We start from the raw sequence: 24,134 nt of genomic DNA on the forward strand, positions 1-24,134 counted from the left end.
GAACACGACCATCTGATTGGTAAACAGTATGTGAGGGGCGGGAGAGATCACGACCATCTGATTGGTAAACAGTATGTGAGGGACGGGGGAGAACACGACCATCTGATTGGTAAACAGTATGTGAGGGGCGGGGGAGAACACGACCATCTGATTGGTAAACAGTATGTGAGGGACGGGGGAGAACACGACCATCTGATTGGTAAACAGTATGTGAGGGACGGGGGAGATCACGACCATCTGATTGGTAAACAGTATGTGAGGGACGGGGGAGAACACGACCATCTGATTGGTAAACAGTATGTGAGGGGCGGGAGAGATCACGACCATCTGATTGGTAAACAGTATGTGAGGGACGGGGGAGAACACGACCATCTGATTGGTAAACAGTATGTGAGGGGCGGGGGAGAACACGACCATCTGATTGGTAAACAGTATGTGAGGGACGGGGGAGAACACGACCATCTGATTGGTAAACAGTATGTGAGGGACGGGGGAGATCACGACCATCTGATTGGTAAACAGTATGTGAGGGACGGGGGAGAACACGACCATCTGATTGGTAAACAGTATGTGAGGGGCGGGAGAGATCACGACCATCTGACTGGTAAACAGTATGTGAGGGGCGGGAGAGATCACGACCATCTGACTGGTAAACAGTATGTGAGGGGCGGGAGAGATCACGACCATCTGACTGGTAAACAGTATGTGAGGGGCGGGAGAGATCACGACCGTCTGATTGGTAAACAGTATGTGAGGGGCCTGACTCAGATCACGACCATCTGATTGGTAAACAGTATGTGAGGGGCCTGACTCAGATCACGACCATCTGATTGGTAAACAGTATGTGAGGGGCCGGGGGGATCACGACCATCTGATTGGTAAACAGTATGTGAGGGGCGGGAGAGATCACAGCTACCATTACAGTTCGTTGAAAAGCAATGGTCTGTTTCTGTAATTACAGCATGGTCATGCATGCTTTGGTATACACACCTGTAATTTAGAGGTATATATTTATTCAGGTAGTGGAGTTCTATTTTGTCCCCTTATCTGACATGGTTAGATACATATGGTATGAAGATTGGTCGACTGTTAATGAACAATTAAAACAGACTAATTGGCTTCGGACATAATTGGATAATTTTAAGGACAAAATGGAACAAAATACATTGAAAGGTCACCTTTATTGTTTAAGTTGTGGTAGCGTACACTGCAAGTCAAGTCGGAAAGTTCTAGGAGGGAAACAAGTCACGCTTGAATGGTAATTAAATGCATATCTCATATGTTGATTGCTGTTGATGAATAAACAATGAAGCTGATAGCTATAGTGAAGTAGTCTAACAGATGGGGCGAGTACCATCCACAAGCTAGCTGGACACATACAGATTATTGATTCTAAGAATGGGTTTAGGTATTTGTTAGAGCACAAATAAGACTATTTAAATAAAATGAAGGACTTTTATGGGAAACACGGCCACAATTTGTCTGTAATGCTCAATAATAAAACCAGTCCGACTCCCCCTGAACTCCATAGGAGGATGATACACAGATGTTTTGCCTGACATCCTGGCCTATAGCTAGCTGGTGTACTATGCATGTGACACATAGCCATGAAGTCCAAATCTCAGATGTCGGTAAAATGAATATTTCTTTAAATATCAGTCCAAATATGGTTTTATCTGTAAAATTAGTTAGCTTAATTAAGTTAACAATACATGATTTATAATATGTAAGTGAAATTTCCTTTCGATAAGGTCCTGAACAACTGCAATAGTTTTAAAATCTAGAATTTAATAAGGTCTTGATCTCATTTCTGAGGCTAAAAGCAGCCCAGCCCTCCTGTCATGAAGGGGCAAGTATCGGGTGACAGTAAAGACTTATAGCTGTATGTAACAATATTTGTGCAAATTAATTAGATATTCTAATGCATATAAACCTTGTAAGCTGGGAGTGGCTGTTGATGTAAATGTTTTTAAATCTAGATTGTGTAACATGCTGTATTGTACCTAATAAGGGTGCTGGGCACTGGTCAATTATTAATGGGTGTGTCTTTATATTTAGGGCACATGATTCCTTAACCAGCACACGTACCTCATATTTTGACTGTTTTCTCACAGTGGCAGATCAATATAAGATGCCAATAGTTCTGTGATAGTTATAATATCATCTGATAAAATATGACTTAATTGTTAAATCTCTGAAATCTTAAAATATTCATGCTTTAAAATAATTTTATTTAGAATGTTAAATTTCTTTTTGAATTGTTGATCAGTATTCCAAGGACAACATGTACAAAAAGTGAACTTGATGTAATCTCATAAATTTTGTTATCTATAGAAATCTACTTAGATTTGTTTATCACTTAATGTTGAAAAACACAGCATGTTACTGATTTCAGGACTAGGGTGTGTCTTGACTTGTGTGTCTCAATATACTTTTTGTTGGTTTTGTGACACATTATAAACACTTATCTTGATCCTGGACTCCTACGCTTAAATGTATCCTGGTGGACGTGCTGACTGAGGTATTTTTAAACTGATTTCCAATTGATGCTCATACAAGCTTAACGACATTTTCAAATTCACTTTTTAGCCAAATCTTTTTATACACATCTTAAAATTGAAATTTGTATATTAATATTGAAAGGTATCTTCTGACATAAACACCGAAACACATAACATTTTTGAAGTTTGTTTGGGTGCAAAATGATTTGTTATTAAACACTGGTTAAGTTGACTATACTTGATAAATTTCAAATGAATATGAAGTTACCTGATTTCTGTTTGAACAAGCAGTCTAGCATTCGTCATGTCGACCTCAGTTGAACTTTGTCAGGTTTCTGAGATCCCATCAATAAATACACTAGCAATTTCGTAGTCTCCATTTAAAGTTTGAAAAGTTAACTTATACTAGTAAGGTATTTCTCTGTAGTGATTATGATGAAAGTCTGCTAATTCAAAAGTTAAGGGTGTACACTACCTTGCATACTTTAGACATGGGTTTAGAGTTGTCTCCCTTGTTTATTTATTTTGCAAGATTAGAAAAGAAAGCATTATCTAATTGTTCATAATTTCATTATAATACAGTACGTGTTGGCAACATATTCTTTCATTTTGTCTTCTGAGGGTGGAAATCTTTTCAAAAGAGATACATTCTGCATTAAAGCATTCCTTCTTGGAAAAAATAGAGGAGATTAATAAAAATACTAAGTAACTGGCTCATAACATTCTATTTATGTATGTAATACCAACATCAATAATGATAGATTGTATTGGGTTTAACGTCCTTCAACAGCTACGTATAAGGTCATTTAAGGACGTGCCTCCATGTGTGTTGTGTGTACGTGCATGTTGGGATGTGTGCTGGAGACGGGGTATGTTTGTGTATTTGCCTTCTTGTGGTAGCACAGATCTGATGCCGACTTTATAGTGCTACGCCACTGAAATTTTATGCCGAAGGCATCCATCACAGCATACTGCCCAGCCACATTATACTGACAAGTACAGGTGAACCAGTTGCCATCACCCTATAAGCTGAACATTAAGCAGGGAATAATAACTGCCATCTTTAAGAACTTTGGTACATCAGTCATGTTTTCCTGGAAGTACATGTTTGTAGCCAGAATGTCTGAAAGTTCATGTTTTCCGGAATTGCAGCCTGTTTAACACTGCAGATAAAACGTAGGACGATTCTCTTGGGAATAAATCTGGTTCTGTATGTAGACAATACATTATGTGCACGGTTTATTTCCAAAACAGTAACGGCTTGGTATTGATCTTGTATTGGTAATATTGTGAAAATGTGAATGTTATTTCTTTTCCTTGGTATATTAAATTTGCGTTTAAAAATTGCCTAGATTTTAACAATGATAGGCCTTGCATTGTTTCATTAACAAACAAATGGAAAAGTATTTTCATATTAAAGTTCCAACCCAGTTATATAAACTGTAATAAAGAGAATATCATAAATTCTGATAAAATTCAAACTTTTCTTATCACCATATTTGATATGCACTGTAACACAAAAAGCAGACACGATTTATTTTTGTAAAACCCTTTTTTCAACGTTTGATTCATGATCTATGACCAAAATGACGTATGCAAACAATTTTACCTATGCAGTAGCTGAAACAAACGACGGATGCATACGGGAGCACCCTATTTTTATAAGGCAGATACAGGGCTCATTCAGATTCCCTGTAGTGCCACATTTTACATGCATGTGTATGTGTTGTACGAAGCTCTTTGATGGATTTCGAATTAAAAGATAACAACATAGCTTTAACACTCCGTGTATCAGTGCTGTTACCAGTTCCTGTGATGTTCTTACCTAGTACATCTGATATAAAGAGGAATTATCGCGATAGCAGTGTCTGTGAAACTTACTTGATGGAAAATTAGAATTGACTGAATTCAGCGTAAAAGCATATCTATGGTAAATATTCTTAGAGAATACATGGACAATATTTAATGTGGCAATTGTGCAAAAGCAAATTGTATTAACAGGCATAATTTTTTCTATAGACAACATTTTTAGAAGACAAAAAGTATTTGTCTTTGAAGACAGCCTTAAGAGACAAAATTATCTCCCTTGTAAACATCTGTTAGAGACAGATATATTACCTCTCTTCATAGATGGAGCTAGGAACTAAGTAATCTCCCAACACAGACAATAATAAGTGACAAACTTTTCTCTCTAATTATAGACACCATTAACTCATTCACCCCTGAAATTTCATAATGAACTATTCCAACCTTTGAATTGGAGGAGTTCAAATGTGTCTTCAGGGGTGAATGAGTTAAGTAGATAAAAGTTATCTCCCTTTACAGAGAGCATTAATAACCAAAGATATCTAGACAGGTAATGAAACCCTACTATTGTCACGGGTAGAACATCGAGTAATACAAACAAATTACTATAAAACCTGCATTTAGAGACCACCCTCGGGAAGTCTGTAAAATAGTGTTTTATTGCAGGTCTCTTAATACAGGTTCAATTAATAGGGAAATAACTGCGAGTGGGGATTTTTAAGGGGTTTCCTAATGCAGGAGGTCTCAGGCAGGTTTGATCTTCCTTTATATCAAATTTGGGGAATTTGATAATTCACAGGAAATCAAAATTAATCTTGGTTGGAATATAGCGCTTACAGTCTGGATAAAGCTTGCACACATCTGATCAACACTCCCATTTTTATCTTGTGTGGGTAGTTAAAGCCATCAAAACACATCAGGTTCTGCCTGATACATCTATTATGTTTACCAGTGAATTTAGGTGTGAAATTAAAGGATGTTGTGCTGTGCATTTTAACTAGCTGTCGATTTAATCATCTGAACAGTACGTTTCTATAAGGTCCCGTGAGTTGTTGGTGATCGGACTAGTAGCTGTATTATATAGCTCCATTATACCCCAAACACTGCCAACCGACCATATATGGATGTGACGAGGCTGCCTACACTTTGTTTACTCCCTTCAGTTCTCTCACTGTCAGTCCAAGCGCATCTTGTTTTATAGATAAGACTGTTGATCATCACCACATGATTTAGTGGTACAAGGTACAGAACCTCAGGATACTTTAGGTTTCATTAAGATGTCCTCATTAACACTTTGGCATTGCCTGATTTTAATGTGGCAGCTACACCATAACAAATGCACAACCCTGCCCAAAATATCTGTTGGTCACCACAGCTATATCTTTGTTTCCTTCTCTTTTTTGCCACTGGACAATTACAATCACAAGCCTCCTTTCCCACATATCCATTGTGGTCCCTTTTCCCCTACCCTATATATCCTGCCCCTCTCCCAACCCCATCCACTCGTATACACCTCCATTATTGTCCTTCAATCTTTGCCTTCCCTTTCTCGCATACTCACATATAAGACCCTTTAACCCCCTACCTCCCACTTTCCTTTACCTTAATATAGCCCCATCAGACCGAGAAAAAAACAACTTGTGTATCTGCTATCATCTTCAGAAAAAATAGGGTAGGCAATTTATTTTCATTTTGTAAAATATTTTTACTATGCTGTTCTGACTTAATAGAGCATATCACTAAATGCCAATACAAACTTTAGGGTAGGTACACAAATCTAGTGTAGGTAGGGTTAGCGGAAACACAAGATTTTTATTATTTGGCCTCGTCACCTACACACTTTTCCCTGCCTTGAGATTCCCAACCCTTTCTGGTCTGTATATGCTAATGTAATTGTTGGGAGCCTTCGCTCCTGATCCACACACCATCACCTTGCTAGTGGTATTACCCCAACACTGCAGTAACAGCTGAGTAAGCAATAAACATACCTAGCCATTTCTCACAGGTAATCCACCAACTCGTCAACAGGTAAATCAATTTTCACCCTCTGGGTAAAAAAACGCTGTTGGAAGCATTATAATGCATGACTTCATTCTGTATTTGTGAAATTATTCTGAGGAATTTCGCATGTGAGTTTGAGATTTCACATTCCTTATATAGGTCTCGACTGTTTACAATTTTCCATTGTTTGTATTGTGGGCTGCTCAATGAAATCTGTTGACATGAAGACTCTACAAAGCTGGTTTAGTTTGTTTATGTTGTGTAGAGTATTTGTAGGCTAGGATTTCTTTATTATATGCGACTGTGATCTGATGTTACATTTACAGTCATACATGTTGATCAGTTTGTATGATGCTCAGTACCTAACACGTATTCTAGACTTCTCAGCTGCTTATACACTACAGGCAGCTGGAAAATCTAGGAAGCACGTATAATTAAATAGTTCTGAGGGGGGGTTAAGGGGCTGCAATTAAAAAAAAAATGTTTGCACTTAAAAACTTTCTTCACAACCTGCCTTTTGCACTTTAAAACTTTAAAAAAAAGTATTTACTACACCCACTACAACAAGGCACCCAGCGCGAGCAACAGCTTGATTTTGATCTTGGCACTCTCTACCTGGAATCTTTGCCCCCATCCTCAACCCAAACACTTGATCTTGGAGATGTACACCTGGCTAATTGTCTATAGGTGTTTGGTGAAAAATTACCTCAGCACTGTATGATGTAGAAAGCCAAAAGTTGTAACTTTTATTTTCCATGGAAATATCTTTCCATCTAACATAGTGTATAGTTTGATTCCTGTGTCACTCAAAATGTATGCCACTCGGTAGAACTCTTGGGAGACCCGGGGCAGTAACCCTGATAAAATTAGATTACATCAATTATTAGATGAAATTCATTGTTATTTAGCCAGCACATCTGGGATACGTTGCTGTCGGTAATAGACATGGGCTTTCATGCAGTCAATTAAAACTTTGTGTGAAAGATGATCAGTTTTANTCCACTTTCAATTACAGGGGTGAAATGTTTATAAAGAAATAACAGGGTCTTTTGAATGAATTTTAATCATAAATACTGATATTTTGCCTGTAGCTTTATGTTAGATCACTTTTAAGGTTACAAGTGTGAGATTTATACCAGGTGAGCGATGCAGGCCCATTGGGCCTCTTGTTCAATAATTCAGCAATTTATTAAAAATAACAGCTATGTGTGCCAAACAGGTAAAAGTAAAAGATTGGTTATAATCCTCAGGCTAGCTGTGTTTAATATATATATATATATATACATGTGTATATCAGTCTAGACCTTCAAACAGATATTCTATAAAAAATGTAAATCTGAACGGCAGCTGTTTCTGACACCGAGTTGCTGGCTTCTCTGACACCGAGTTGCTGGAGTGAAGCCGGAGAAATCAGCACCTCCGAGAAATATTGTTTGTCAATATATTTTCCACAACAAGGAGTTCCTTTAGCATGAGTCATGTTACGAGTTCTTACTAATGTCTGTCTGTGTGTCAACCGATATTTACACCCTTCGTGGAGGTAACATTTTAGATGCTAATCTTGTTGTGTTATTTTACAGCTGTTTCTTGTTTTCTGCATTTGCATTAACAGATTAGTTTTTGAAGACTTGTTTTTCTTGTATAGAACTCCAATACCCTGAATAGCAACTATCCACATTTTCTTTCACTATTCCTAAAATAATATCAGACAACCCCATTACTTTCATCAACTCATCTGCTAACCCCCAAAAATCCATTTACAACACCTTAAATCATCTTTCGACTCCAGAACTCATCTTTTTTACAACTCAATAAAACTGTCGGCAAGAATTTCAGCATCGTCATGTTTTTGTTAATGGTACAGATAATTAAAATCCACATAAGTGATATATGTTTAATGCACAATTAATTTCAGAGCTGTCGGTTTATCATTCGAGTGTACAACCACATTTTAACCATGTGTTGACTGCATATGAAAATATAAAACCAATTATTACAGGATTTAGAGCAGAGTTAAAGATTTCTATACGCCTGTGTGCTTGGGGGTATTTAAGGAAACGTGCCAGGATAAGTAGCCGTTTATATAGCAGTCTGTAACATTTTAATAACCAGGATTTATCATCACTACGTGAAAGTGCAACACTGCAGTCTCAAAATTCATACCACAAAACCCGTGCCATGTCAGCAGATCCTGTAGGCCCAGAGAGATAGGTATGCCAGGATATATCTGTGTATTTTCAATTGAAGTAAAAATGAAAATGTTGAAAATCAATCATTCTTTAACGAAAAAGTTAGAGTGGTTCAAACTTCCAGGGGATACATTTATAACACATTTACAAAATCCAAATGTTCTGGTTTTCATCATCTATCACAATTCTTCATTATACATTTTTCAGTGTTATTTTTTCTATATAACAGAAGAAAATTTGAGATCCTTTTTTTTCATATCTCAAAGCATCCTCGATATCCAGGGGTTACACTCACTTTCGCTCTCTACACCCCCGGAATATGTGATAGCATAAATGAAGGCATGCGGCTAGCTATTTGATATGTGTCGGGTAAAAATAACTGACGAATCACTAGGCTGATACTTGTCCTTTGAAGATTACAGAGGAGAATACCCGACTTCAAAGCCTGTTATTTTTTACCCTTATGTGACTGCGAGATTCATTTAATGTACATCAAAGGACCAAACTAGTCTTCTTGGCTCATCCACAAGGTGCTGCACACTGAACCTTCGATTTTGCTATGACATATTCCAGGGGTGTATAGAGAGTGAAAGTGAGCGGAACCCCTGGATATCGAGGATGGTCTCAAAGGGAATACTAACTGTAACTTAAAGACTGTGAATGTGGTTGAGACATGACTTCGTTGATACGCATACACAACCTTGAAAAAGTTTACGACGTAAAACACAAACAAACCAAACCTTGAGAAATTAAAGCAACAGATAATCTAGCCACTGAATATTTGAGCAGCTTGTTGACTATGTTAACACTTGAACAATTTCCCTTGCCTGTAGCTTCGTGTTTACTTTTACATAAATCACCATGACGATTACACCTGCATTGTCTGCATCGATGCACCAGTTATAATAATTCCAGCCGCTGGCGTCCCTAGCATACACAACAAGCTGTTATTGCCAAAGTTCTGAAGATTTTGTAGAAAACGGTATCAGGTTAGGTGTAGCCATGTAATTTTACCTTCAAGGTAATAAAAACATGTTGTCATTGTTACGCAATTCCCTTATCATGTGGAGATGCAAATTACGGCTGTCTACCTGAGAAATTGAGAGTTGTCTCACATTACTGAATACTTTATGTGTCCTTGACCAAGATAAAGTGCATGAAAGCAGAAAAATAATGAAAACGTACTGGGTCCATAATTACATTTCTTCATCAGAAGATTTCACAGGAAATCCTCCTGGGTTTTAATTTTTTCAACAGATTATACCGCAACATACTCCTCTACACAAATGTTCCTGCTAAAATTATTTAAGTGCAGTGCCTCTGTATCCATGTAAGTTTTCTGTTGGGGTGTAGGGGGATTGTGTATGTGATCATCAATTGACAGTCCTCTAGCTGTTCTAAGTCCTCAGCTACTCTTTGCCTTAGAATATATTTGCAGTTATAGTACAAATGCATTGCTTAGGTTTAATGTGCTCTGAAATATTTGCAACCTCATGCTGCCAAGTAAGTGCTGGTTAATTTAATTATATACGTGTCAATCCATCTTGATTAGATCTGCTTGGAGAGGCAGCTATTATGCTCCCAGCATGCACAATTGTTCAAAGTTGAACTTCCTCACTAACGACAAAAGACAATTTTCTACCTTGCAAACTTGATTATGTTTGAGCTGCCTCTCAAAGTTATTATATGGTCTGGTGACATTCATCGCATCTACTTCTCGTGTATGTTTTTTAAACCAACTAGTAACACCCAACTTTTCTACTGTATCTAGGCCTTGAAAAGTAAACTTACTGATAAATTGCTCTATATTCAAATGAAGACAGTTATATGTTACAGGCCTAATTTGGGGAGTTTGAACATTTTTGTAGCAGTGATGTTGCAGAATCATGAGTGGTAGGGTAATCACTATATAACTATTTTATCAAGGGTTCGGTTCCATGGATCAGAATTTGTGGCAGAGATTAATTTTTGTGAAAAAGGAAATTGTGATCCATATCTTTGTTTCAGTTATAACTCTTTCCTTTAGTAAATTGGCAGGCAACTCAGAGCCAGAAAATTGCCAAACAAACTGGAACTCTTCTTTATTGGAGACAATAAAGAGTATTGGCACTCTCTACCTTAACTTGGGTTAAACCTGTTTGTCTTAAAGAGATTTTATGATCCCTGTGACTTTCACATACAAAAGCTTAATTGGCTTAAATGATCTGTAATGATGTCGTCACTCTAACTTCGTCATTGTTATCACGTTTAATTTAGCTACAGCAGGGTAACAAAAGAGTTCCAATCGCCAGTACACTCTCAGTACAGTTGGGATGATGAAGATTGATCATGAGGAGGAAGGGATACTTCACAAGTATAGTGTAATTGTACGCCAGCCTTAATGATGCATTACTCACTGAAACACATTGTGTTTTGTAGAATACAAAACAAAGTGCTGGTGTGTTTTCAATTCTTACAGCATTTTTCAAATTTTAAAATGATGATCATACACTCTATATGACAAGGGTAAGATTACTAAAAAATAGGATACAATGTTAACATTTTAACATTCTGGAGATGATAAATGTTTGTACAGTTTTTGCCCGAAGATGAGGCCACCCAATGGGGTATTCTTATCAAATAGTCAAAATGATAACTGGAAAATGAAATCCTTTTGTCTAATTACAAGCAGTTAAGCATTGTGATAAGGATTTTTAATTAGATGCTCTCCTTACAGCTAAACATCCCTGAAGACACATGTGAACTCTTCCAATTCAAACGATGGAATAGTTCATTACACAATTTCAGGGGTGAATGAGTTAACATCATTATTTCTATGAATATAATATATATATCACATCAGCTTTATTCTTAAAATAGATGTACAGTTTAATTTGCCAGATGGTAAGGGCGATCAGGTTCTATTCCTGTAAAGTTTTTACAACATATTTTTAATTACCAGTTCAAGCTAATGGTACAGTACTACAAAGCAGCCTTGATATAACTGAGTTCTGATTCAGTACATAACCAGCTACGTGTATGTAGCAGGCTATGATTAGGAAACTACTAGATGTTATATAATGAAAATCCCCCTGTGACACCCAGGTTTGAGATATACTACACACCCACACATCTATTGTAAATTACAGACAGAACTAGCCCTATATGACTCACCACACACATATATTGTGTACAGAAGATCAAAAATGCCACACTTGACAGACGAAATTTGATACTGTTTACAATATTGTGTGTGTCTGCATGCAAAAACATACATGGAGTTACAAGTTAGTCTTAACTGTACTGGGATGAACTGGAAATGTGAAAATTCTTAGGATTTTGTTTTGGAAAGATTTATTTGACATTTCAATTTAATTGTGAGTTAAGGGACTTTAGTAAGTCATACAAATCCGGTAAGTATAAGGACTTAAACATAAATACATTTGATCTGACTAGTCCAGATATCCATGCTATTTAAATTTGCAACCAACTGTTTTATTGCAGATATAGTGGTTCACCAAATGCAACTGCATTTATTGATGGTTTATTGGTTTAGAATTTAATCATTGCAGAAATATAGGTTTACCAACTGCATTCACTGCAGATATGTAGGTTTATCGATTGCATTCATTGCAGAAATATAGGTTTACCAACTGCATTCATTGCAGATATGTAGGTTTATATTACCAACTGCATATTTATTGCAGAAATATAGGTTTACCAACTGCATTCATTGCAGAAATATAGGTTTACATTGCAGATATGCAGGTTTACCAACTGCATTCATTACAGATATGTAGGTTATATTACCAACTGCATTTATTGCAGAAATATAGGTTTACATTGCAGATATGTAGGTTTTCATTGCAGAGATGTACGTTTACCAACTGCATTCATTGCAGATATGTAGGTTTACATTGCAGATATGTAAGTTTACCAACTGCATTCATTGCAGATATGTAGGTTTACCAACTGCATTCATTGCAGAAATATAGGTTTACATTGCAGATATGTAAGTTTCCCAACTTCAATATTTGCAGATGTAAATGCATTTAGGTACTGACAATGTTTCATGGCTGTTCATACTCACCAGGTAGCTCTGGAGTTGACTAAATGTTATAAAATATAAAACCTAATCATTTCAGGAAGTAAAAGTCTAGAGTTACCTCCGACTTGTCTGCTGAAATTGCAATAGAATGCTAAGAATTCTAAAAAGTCTGTGATCTTGCTTACAATGCATCTTGATGCTAGAAATGACTGCTGAATGAGGTACATTGATTTTAAAAATTTAAGGAATGTGATGATTAATAACATCAGTGTTTCTAGCTAAACAAAATTGTTTAAGGTTGATTTCCTGTAATTAATATTGTCATAAAGTGTTTAAAAGCAATTCAATTTAGCATGTTTTAGTGTCTAAAGTTCCTGTGTTAGATGCTGTCGGCGAAGACAATATCCTGAACAGAATGTCTATTAAATTATGGTTGTGATTATTTTGGAATGGAGGTCACACGTGTAGATTTGAGGTTAAAATAATATACTGGCAGGTAATATGTTTATGCAACGATTCACCTAAGTTGATACACTGCATTCCAGACTCTTGAATGGAGAAAGTAATTGACTCCAGAAAAAGGATAGGAAGCAATTACAAGGAATGAGGTGCTTTTTAGGTTATTTTTGGTATCAATAGAAATCATTTTCATTGCCCAGATATTTAGAAATTGAAAGTGATTTTTGTCTGAAATAATGTTCTTGAAAGATTTTGAATTCACAAACGAGTCTCTTTATGAATTGAGGCTTAAATTGATTTCACAGGATTAAAGTGATTACAGCGTAACAATGTTGACGATTGTAAAATAAATGATAATTTTTGATAGCTGTTTGATAATACACATCCTACCGTATTTGACATACGAATCGCTCAATCCCTCCCCTTGTAAGTGTCCACTCTCATTATGTACTGACTTACTTAAAAAGGTCACACTATATATTTTTGCTACTATTTAGAATAAGGAACATACTGTGCACGCATGCAAGGGGCCGTTGTGGTCAAGTGGTTATAAGGTGTCTTGACATTCTGCCACCACTAGCCCTCCACCACTGGGTCATGGGTTTGAGTCCTACGTGGGGCAGTTGCCAGGTATAGTCCGGCTGTGGGCTGGTGTTTTTTCCGCCGGGAACTCCGGCATTCCTCTGGGACATCCTTAAATGACCATAGAGCTGTTAATAAGACGTAAAACGCAAACAAACCAAACCAAAGCATGCATGCTTATTCTCACGAACTGCTTATAATTTACACCCAGGGTACAGATTATGTGCTGAATATGTTATGTACATGTATAAATATTGACATAGGTGTAATGCTTGTACAATGTACTCTCATGATCAACTGTTGATAATGCAGTGGTTACTACCAAGTTACTCTTCTTGTTGGCAATAGTGTAGATATTATCTGGTAAACATCCATCATCTCTCACAGGAACACTGGTGTAACATGCAAGTACTATCTGTTATACACAGCCATGGTATGTAAGTTTATATCCTGGGACCTGTCAGTGACCGCCAGTCAGTGACTGGCAGCTTGTTTATTTGTGGTTACTCCAGTGTGTATAAGTGGGTATTTGTTTGTAAGTCTATGTTTTAAACACCTGAAAATGGTACAGTCATATTACTACTCCGTACTTGGATGTTTTTAGTGCAAGATTCACCCCAGCTATTATGATAGCGCTGTGTATCATTTATTCTTCTGTAACAGAAATGAGAGTAGTGTGCTTCCACCGGGGGATCAAACCCACAATCGCAGACTTCCTAGTCGGATCCTCTACAGTCGGCTCAGGAGAAATTCACTCCAGGGCGATGCTGGAATGCGACCATAAAACTACGGACAATTAAAATTATCGACACTATTTTATAAGGCAATTTTTTAACCAATGGACTTGTTTTGTTGATGCCATTCAGGGCATCAGTGGGAATAGTTCTATATTTGTTAGCTCAACAGCTTGCTTCAAATAGGAAAGGCTTATTTCCATCCAATGGCCTATCAACTATAATTATCAATCATATTGAACATAATTAGTTCTTGGATTCCAATAAGAACCCAGTCAACTTAGATGCTGTGATATGAATTAACATTTGAGCAAATTGTGTTAAAATTGATTATGAAATGGTAAACAATGTTACAAAATGGAAATAATTGATCGACCAGGTAGGGAGAAAATTTGACTGGAGAAATAATTAAAGTAATGAACCCTGGGTGGACACAGAACATCAGTGCAAGTCATAGTTAGAACTTACAAATATGTATGTGCTCATACAAATACAGTGGTACCACTTTTTCAAATCAAGCAAAGAATAATGGAAAAAGAGGTACACAATTTTAGTTCATTTAAATCCAGTATGTATATTGAAGGGGCCATATTTATAAGGGGGCAGCTATATGCATCTTGCAAAAATCTTTCTTTGTGACTAAGGGACATACATGCATGTATGTATATATATATATATTCAAGCTGGATATTGTCCATACCACTATGCCTGAGCTTGAGGCGTTTCACTGTTCAATATAAAGTAGACATAATTCCGATTCCCTACTCATCTTTCCATACGGACCAGATCCAATACTTGTGTTGGTGTATTATCAGCACTCTAGCTAAATGTACAGAGCTCCCCACCCCCTTAACTCGAGGTCATCACCAGGCTCCTGTTTAGTGTTACCCAGTTCACTGGAGTCGAGCTGCAGATAAAGATCAATGGGAAGTTTCAGTTCCGCATGCATTTCCAGCCTCTGAATCCCCAGGCTATCCCAGCCACAGTATATCCTACCACATCAAGTCTGACAGATAATGACACTTATCACACATACAATCAAACATCCAAAATCTACCATCAATTTTGCAACCTACACATATAGATCTAGGGGTGATCAGGTAGCTAGATACACACTCGTGTACAAATGTTTTGAGGACTGGATAACACTAAATCTTACATGCGAGTTGGGCTCCATGTCTTTAGATTTCATTGTGTATTTGCTCAATATTGTTTTCAGACAGAATTCTGTGACATAACAAACGGGGAAAAAACGAATTGTGAAACTTGGGAACTGAATATCAATAGCCACATTCAACCTAATAAAAGTCACCCCAAGTACAAATGTATTCCATTTCAGCAAATTTTATTGCATAAACATGTTTACATTTCGATTTTATAACAGAGAAGCAATATTTTAAGTAGGAGATTATGCTGAATGATTTGGTGTTTTTTTTGTGTTTGGAGGGATCCTTCTTGGTGCTTATACTTGGATTCATTGCATTTATGCAGTGGTTTTAGATATAAACATGTGGAAGCTCGAGGATCAATACTAGCTAGCAGTGATCCTGTGGCCTCAGACCTATCAAAATATTCCAAGGTCAACCATAATGTCCTACCTATAGTGGTACCTGGTTCATGTAGTCAATCAGACCAACTAAAAAAACCAATTGGGCTTCGGTCCATCTATGATAATTTATACATTTATGGTAAGAATTCAGTATCTGTCATGTTGATATTAAAAAATTTGCAAATGGTCTCCTGAAAATTTAGAAACAGAAAAAGGGTGGCCCTTAGTTGACCACCTGATAAAGTAGAATCAGTCTCTAGATCTTAAGCTTTTTGAAGGACAAATGTAAGCGATAGTAAAAGTACTGTATATCTAAAGGCTGAAATATCACTTGTGTGAGGAGAAATGGTTTAAATGCACTTTGTCAATAGATGTGGGGTGCATATTGAAGTTGAAGTGGTCAAATACGGTATATAAGTAAAGTTTCCTAAAAAGTGTAGCTTTTGACACCTGAATAATAATACATGATCGATGTTTGTAACTCTATGTTTGTAACTTGATGTTTGTAACTCGACACACTGGAGAGCTGTACAATACTAGGTCAGTTTTCATTGCTTTCATACAGATGGAAATTGGACATTACTGTCCATGCTGGAGATCAATTTGGCCTTTACACCTAATTGAAACACAGCCAGTGACTTGTTGTGTCTGCAGTTTATCTCAGTACAATGCTTACAACTTATTGCCTCAGTATACAGACCTGTGCTACAACAGGCTGTCAAAAGTCACCAGACCGGCCTCTAATCCCTTTGGGATCCCAGTAAGTGTCTAATCCCTTTGGGATCCCATGGCCAGTAAGTGTCTAATCCCTTTGAGATCCCAGTAAGTGTCTAATCCCTTCAGGATCCCATTAATGTCTAATCCCTTTGGGATCCCAGTACGTGTCAAATCTCTTTGAGATCCCAGTAAGTGTCTAATCCCTTTGAGATCCCATTAATGTCTAATCCCTTTGGGATCCCAGTACGTGTCAAATCTATTTGAGATCCCAGTAAGTGTTTAATCCCTTTGGGATCCCAGGAAGTGTCTTATCTGTTTGGGATCGCAGTAAGTGTCTAAACCCTTTGGAGATCCCAGTAGTAGTAGCAGTACTGTGCTACACCTGACTGTCATGCGATCACCAGACAGGCCTCTCATTATAATGGGATCCCTGCAGTAGCATTATTAGACTTGTATTTATGCAGGGATCCCAGGCCTGGAAATTCATATTAAAACCAACAGTCAATTGGGCTAGTAGTTTCCAATTTTAGTAGTCGATGTGTAAATTCCACTTACCCAATATTAAACATAAGTAATATCAAATTTTGACTTGTCAATTTGGCTAGCAGATCTAAGAATCACTGATCGAGCTGGAGATTTCACTAGTCTGACAGACTAGTGGGCTACCTTTATTGTCTATAGCCCTCGATCCACTAACTATATAATCAATATCACAATACCATAAATCAGTATACTTTGGATATTGCAAAAATTTCCCTTTGGTAGATGTTGCCATTTTGATATATGAAACAGTCTGTGACACTATCCAATGCTTCAGGTGTCAAATTGCCACATTCAATCAATGATGTAGGATGTATTGTGATTAATTGTTTTATTGATCTATTTAATTATTTGATTGCCAGTAACTTTTATAATAACACTGTCTATATACAGGAAATGGAAGTTTATAGGATATGGCTTAATTATAGCTGTTACTGTAACCTGCTCTGTCCATTATGAATATTTCAATTCATGAGTGCAAGATTAAATTTCAATTTTACTTTTCAATCAATTTTGCATTTGCATAGAAATACCAAATACATCACATATAAATCTTTGCAAAAAGCACTAAATATTATGACCATTAAAAAAAGCATACCATTCAAGATGATAATTCAATATGTGTAATAATATTGATCGAAGTTTCACTAGAATGTATATATTAAATCAGATTTGGAGGAATAAAATAAGAATTGTTCGATCTTTGTCCAACCCTGCATTCTATATTGAACCCTACATGTAAAATCCTCATAGTGTGGGGCATTCATAAATTCATGAGCAAGCAACATCAATATAAAAAACGTAGTATAAATTGATGTGATAAAAGAGATATTGCTTAGTCAATACTTGATTATATTGGACGGTCATCAGGATGGAATACATTGGCGGTACATTCAGGGTCATTATTACAGAAACGTGCTGGTCACTCGGTGTTGAATCGATACAAAAAGCCATTGTTTATAACGGGTTGAAATAATAGTATGTGGTTAAGACTAAAGTTAGTTTTCACTCTCTCTACTACAGTTACCGTAATTTAGTACAGTCACACCTAGCGATTTTTTGCCCATTTTTAGACAAGCACTCTAGTTAGTCAAAAATTACTGTTCCTAAAACGTGTCAAAAATTACTGTTCCTAAAAGGTATCTTTTCTTTTTGAAATATTTAGAATGAATGCCTACCTGTAATACCAACCCACTCAAATGTTTTTGACAGAGCCATTTCATTTCATTTCATATTTTATTGAGTAAACAATAGGATTGAACAGCAGGCTAGGCCTATATAAGTTCTCTCCTTAAAGGTTGACATGACATAGACAAACGGTTAGTAAGACAGAGTCATCAAAACTCGTTTTGGGATTCCCATCTCATTGTGGTAATTCCTCCTGCATCACTCGACTAGTACAGTGTAAACTGAATGCTGAGTTGTCCAAAACATCGCAGATCTCCTATATACCTAAAACTTTATATCTTCTGAAATATAAACTCTTACTTTGCTGTTTTCGGTCTTGTTTTCTAGATCTTACCCTGAACAGATACATAGTTTATTCGGTCTGATCAATTAATTGGTGGTGATCAAAACACATTGATTCATTTATCAATTTATCGATGAGTACAGAATGCAAAAAATGGCTCTGTAGTACATCCTATAACATGCTCTGCTTTTCTTACTTCCACTTCAAAAAGATTGTCTCCATGGTTACAAGATATTGATCAAGATGGATGGGACCGTTCCAGACTTGATGAATAGATCAATTAATATGAGGAAATGCAGAGCTTTTGGGTATGGGAAAGATTAATCTGTATGAAAAGTAAAAAATATTTCTTTAGGCTTTGGGCTCAAATTGTTCATCAATTGATGAGTGAGAGACTGTGGCTATCAGCTGCACGAAAACTGGCCTCAGATTCAAATAAGCTAGCTATGATAGGTTGCTGAAGGAAATTCAGAATTATAAGACATTACATCTCAAAAAACATTGTTATCCAATCAATGTGTTTGTGTGTATATATATATATTTTGATACAAAAACGGTGCAGCATGCAAGATTATTGTTAGTATTGCATTTTCAGTATTAACCCTTTCACCCCTATATAACTTTAGTAGACTCTACCATGCATCGATCTGGAAGAGTCCATTTTAGTCTACAGTAGTGAAAGGGTTAAGTCTTGTCAAATCTTGTGGGCATGCACATTTTACCACTTGAAAGTGTCATGTTGACTAGGAACAGACTGAATTGTCTGTCTACAATGACATTGGATCTGCTATTTTCATTAGTTCTACATGTAAATTGTTACTATATTTATCCGTCAATAAAGCCCAGGGATCCAACAAATGATGCAGAAGTTTATATAATAGTGAAGTTATCACAGTGGAGGCCTGAATCTTAATGTACATTAAAGATGTTTTCTGATTATAAAGCTGATGGTGTGACATGATATTATCTGTATAATGTGACATTAGAATTATATACTCCGCTCCTGAAATGCTGTGGCAGATTAAAAATTCTTACACATTCATTTATAACTGCTGTTTTCTTACATTCAGGATAGCTGTAGATCTGTCTAATACAGATATGGAGTATAATCTTCCTATATAGTGGAATAGTCTCCGTGGAGGACAGGTTGCTATGGATATTGTGCAGTTAGTCAATCCATTCTCAACATGAGGTTCCAAATTAGCTACCATATGATATCAATACTAATTTTTATTTATTTTTTTGTAGTCATTATGTTTTTCATAAATTTCTGAGAAACTTTCCATGTTTCTTTTCATAAAATTATGAAAATTTCTTGATATATCTGCGTATCATTTTCCTAGGTTTCTGAATATACAGGTACACGTCATTAGTGAAGGGTATCTTCTATGTTGTCTATAACTGCAAGTCTGTGACATCAGAATATTATAGATATATATAAACATGAAGGAAACCCTAGGAGAAATACATACCTCTGTATATAAATCCTAAGCTAGTATAATACATATACTGGCTTCAATATAACCTCCGTCTGTTACCAGAGAATAAAGGCAGTATCAAAACAGATATGAATGCTATTGTTATTAAATGCTGAGCCATATAAACTTATGTTGTGTTACCCAACATTCTGGGTTTATTACACGCTGCAATACTTGATCAAGCATATACAGACATTTGCTCAAAGTAACAGTTGTGAAAAAGGCGAACACCTGGAGTAATATATGTATCAGCACAAATGCCCAATGTAAATATGATATTTATGTCCCCGCCATAAAATGGGGGGGGGGGGGGGGGAGCATATAGTGTTGCCTATCTCAATCCTTCCCTGTCCCATCCTGTTTTTAAGAATATTGAAGTATTTTTAAGAAACCAATCAGAGTGTTCAAAATTATAGCACTTCTGGCAACCTTTAGCTTACACATTGAGCTTGTGACGTTTTTTCAAGAGTTATCTCCCTTCAAGCCTTTAGATTGGTTTCAGATTTGAGGTGTTCATGCAATTATTCATTACCTTTCAGACCTGTCATAAATTATCTAAACCCATGCAAGTTAATATAGCAACCCTGAAGACACATTTGAACTCTTCCAATTCAAAGGTTGGAATAGTTCATTATGAATTTTCAGGGGTGAATGAGTTTGTGAATGCGAAGCAAAATTATTGTTATTTTGGAGATTTTGAATATATTTTTTTTCATTTGTAGGTTTAAGATTTATAAGTCTATAAAGCTACCAAACCTTGGAGTAAATGTGCTGTTGGGTCATGTTGTGCATTATATATGTTGTATCTGTTTACATGACCGTCAATCGTTTGTCAAGGAAAACCTCCAATTCTCCCTTTTCAGCTTTGCATAGAACAAGTTAATGCCCACTGAGCGTTAGTGAGAAAATAGGAAATTGAATGTGCTGACTTAAGCACCATGTAAATGGAAAGTTCAGGTTTGTATTCTCTGTAGGGCTAACTCGGAAATGGAAATGCATGATCTCAGTCTCAGAAAGGTTGATGGGTTAATATACCCAGCACCGACTTCCTACAAACTTATCTGCCTTTTATGGTTGTTTTATCGACCAGGTGTCCCGAGTGTGATGGACAAAGCTTTGACCGTCTGCTGCAGACTTGGTAGATATGAATACCAGACCTGCAATGTATCAAATATCAACATTTTCTAAGAATTTTGGCATGATGGTTGGAACTGCAGTGAAGTTTGTAGAGGTCAAATGTCAAAGACAAGACAAAATGGTATTGATTCTTTCAAGATTAACGTGATGCATAGCCCTTGGAACCGGAAAAAATATCAGGGGTCTAATACTCAAACACTGCAATGAATAGCTTTCTAGCATGTTTCATGCAAGCTTTAAGCTTTCTCGATTTGTCTCTACTGAAATTACAACAATTACAGTAAAACTGTAGTGCAGCGACAACTTCTTATTTCTGCACTTGGTCATTATCTACGCTCAGCCAATTAACTAAACTTCCTTACGAGAATGGCTGGATAGTGAAAAAGCTGGATTACTGTGTTAGTTTATGATAGAGTATTAAAGGACAAATATAAAATGTGTGTTGCCTGACAGGACAACCAATTTAGTAGTGGATTGAATATCAGGAAGACTCGGAGCTGGTTACATTAAAATTTGTTTATTCCCCCACCCCCCACCCCCCCAATTTTGGGGGGGGGGGGGGAGGGGCATATATAGTGTTACCATGTCCATCCCGTCCCATACCCTATCCCAATTCAGTGCCATTATTCTTGCTTTCCATTTCTTAACGGCTTGCTATCAAATTTTGTACACAGATGGACTTGAATTAGCTTATATTGCATGGTTCAAAGGTCAATGTCACCATTGCTATTTATAGAAATTAGTCCAATACATGTTCCAATCAACATTAATTTGTATGAAAGTTGGGGCATTCCTGCAATAAACACAATCAGAATATCAATTCATACGGAAATTAAAAAAAATCCAGAATTTATTCTGACCATAGATATGTTTCCCTTCTGACAATTTGTCTGATGGGTTAAACATAATGACTTTCAAATTTCCTTAAATTTCATCTGTTTCATACTTAAGATTTGTTCATACCGGGTAAATAGTAAACAATGATTGTTATTGTACATTACAGAACTAAAGCCTGCTGGACAGTGACAAGATGTTGGCCCCAAGCAGCTTCCAGCCGAAAACCATACTAGCAGCAGACACCAAGCTGCCACCACCCATCCGCTCCCGCTACAGGAAGTTTGATATCTACCCCGATGTCAAGACATTCAAACTTATTGACGACCATGCCATTGAGGTACAGATCTATGAGGAAGCAGAAAAAAAGAGTTTAATTTGTAGGGCTGCAACGATACATTAAAATGATGATATGATAAGTACCACAATACTGTGGTCACAATACGATACGTATCACGATACATATGGTAACAGTAGAAACAAAGTGAAAAAATATGTTTAATGGCAATATTACAACAGGAAATAGACTTGGTCCTTAATGGGCCTGACTTTAAGGTTTCACACAATTCATGTTTTTCGATGTGTATGCCGAGCTAGAGTTGTCACCCATCATGTGGGATTGGAGTAGACGAAATTCAGAAACGGCAAAATCCAGAAAATATTGTAGGTGTTTCATGACCTAAGAAATATTGTGTCATACCGTATACAAAATATCTAATGATACCATCTCGCGATAAATCATTGCAGCCCTAGTTAATTGTATTGTTGAATTATGATAACGATAGTAATTGGGAATCTGTTTATCCAGTCTGTTTGCATGCTGATCATGAATATTTAAGATTTCAAAGGTCTTGAAAATAATGCATACCTGAATAAGTATACATGCCATTTTTTCAGAAAATTTAAATTTCCACAGTGAAACAATTTAGACCTTAGTCCTAGTGTGGAAACATCATAAAACCTTAACTTACTTGATAGAGTTTTTTGTTTTTTTCAAACATTTGAGAAGTTTTGACTTATCTGGTAATTCTATGACTGTTCATGATCCTGCTGATGCCAGGTTTTCATGAAATTCTACAGTATACAGAATGCATAAATGATAATGCTAATAGCACAAGCATAGTAATTGAGAAGATTTTCAGAAGACGATCTAGAATCCTTGTAAATGAAATACTGTAGATGTTTTTACTAAATTGGATCATTTAGTCATGGTTGTTTTCGGAAATCGACAGTACATCTTTAAGGCAGAATTGCTGTATTTGAGAAATACTGCGAAGACTGCAATAAAATGGAACTCAAATTCTCCATTTCTGTTGCGATAACGTTTCCTGCATTATCTGAGCAATGTAAGAAACATCTATTATTGGCAATAAATAAGATATGAAAATACCACAGAACATTTACATGTATTCTACTTCACTAGCACTAGTAATATCGTCGAAAGGTAATGGAATTGTTTGATGTGGTGTGAAAATAGTTAACCACACAAGACTAGGTAAGTTGGCACGGAGAACAGAGTTCTCGACCATATAGCCAACCAGAGCCAGCTGAAGTTGCCATCATTTGCCTCCCTTCCAGTTATTGAGATGGGCTGCATGCATTCTTTCCTAGCTCAGAAAGATAAGACAGGCAGGTCTCAGTCGCAAAGATGTATTTTATGTATTTTCTGGGTTTTCACATCTGTCCAAACACTGTAGCTTTGTTAGGGATCAAAGCAATCCAGAATTGAATGTCAAGGTCATTGACTGTTTCTGTCAAGGTCATATAAAATGCACTTTTCAAGGATGATTCACCACTCTGTAAAATAATAATTATGCAGGAGAAATTTATCTTTGTATTTGGAATAATATTTCCTCATAGAACTTTTCTCTATCAAACCAAGATTGCCTTGTTTTAAAGGCAAACAATCATTGCCTACCGTTGTCTGAAATCTCAAGACTCCTAAATATTATAGACCCTGAAGCTAACAAGAGATGGTCATTGAGCTAAACATGGAGGCAAACAGGGATTGTGTTCCCAAAGTCCAATGCCATTGCTCCAGACTTTCAAGAAAAATTGGGATTGTTCCTAAGCTTATTTAATGCTGTAAGCCATATGCTTTGACTTACA

The 24,134-nt window shown here is 36.6% G+C and overlaps 1 protein-coding gene across 3 annotated transcripts in view; it reads left to right on the top strand.

Moving 5' to 3' along the window:
• Positions 1–24,134, top strand: part of LOC110451715 — a 58,599-nt gene that overhangs the window by 14,139 nt on the left and 20,326 nt on the right. For 2 of the 3 annotated variants that reach the window (XM_021499855.1, XM_021499856.1), the window contains exon 2: positions 22,195–22,365. In XM_021499855.1, coding sequence (XP_021355530.1) covers positions 22,222–22,365 — 144 coding nt within the window. In that variant the 5' untranslated portion in view covers positions 22,195–22,221. Of the gene's footprint in view, positions 1–11,672; positions 11,890–22,194; positions 22,366–24,134 lie in introns of those variants that run through there. The other variant, XM_021499858.1, reaches the window with a different exon arrangement.

The sequence above is a fragment of the Mizuhopecten yessoensis genome, unplaced genomic scaffold (genome assembly GCF_002113885.1).
Source record: "Mizuhopecten yessoensis strain PY_sf001 unplaced genomic scaffold, ASM211388v2 scaffold6169, whole genome shotgun sequence".
NCBI classification, from domain to species: Eukaryota; Metazoa; Mollusca; class Bivalvia; order Pectinida; family Pectinidae; genus Mizuhopecten; species Mizuhopecten yessoensis.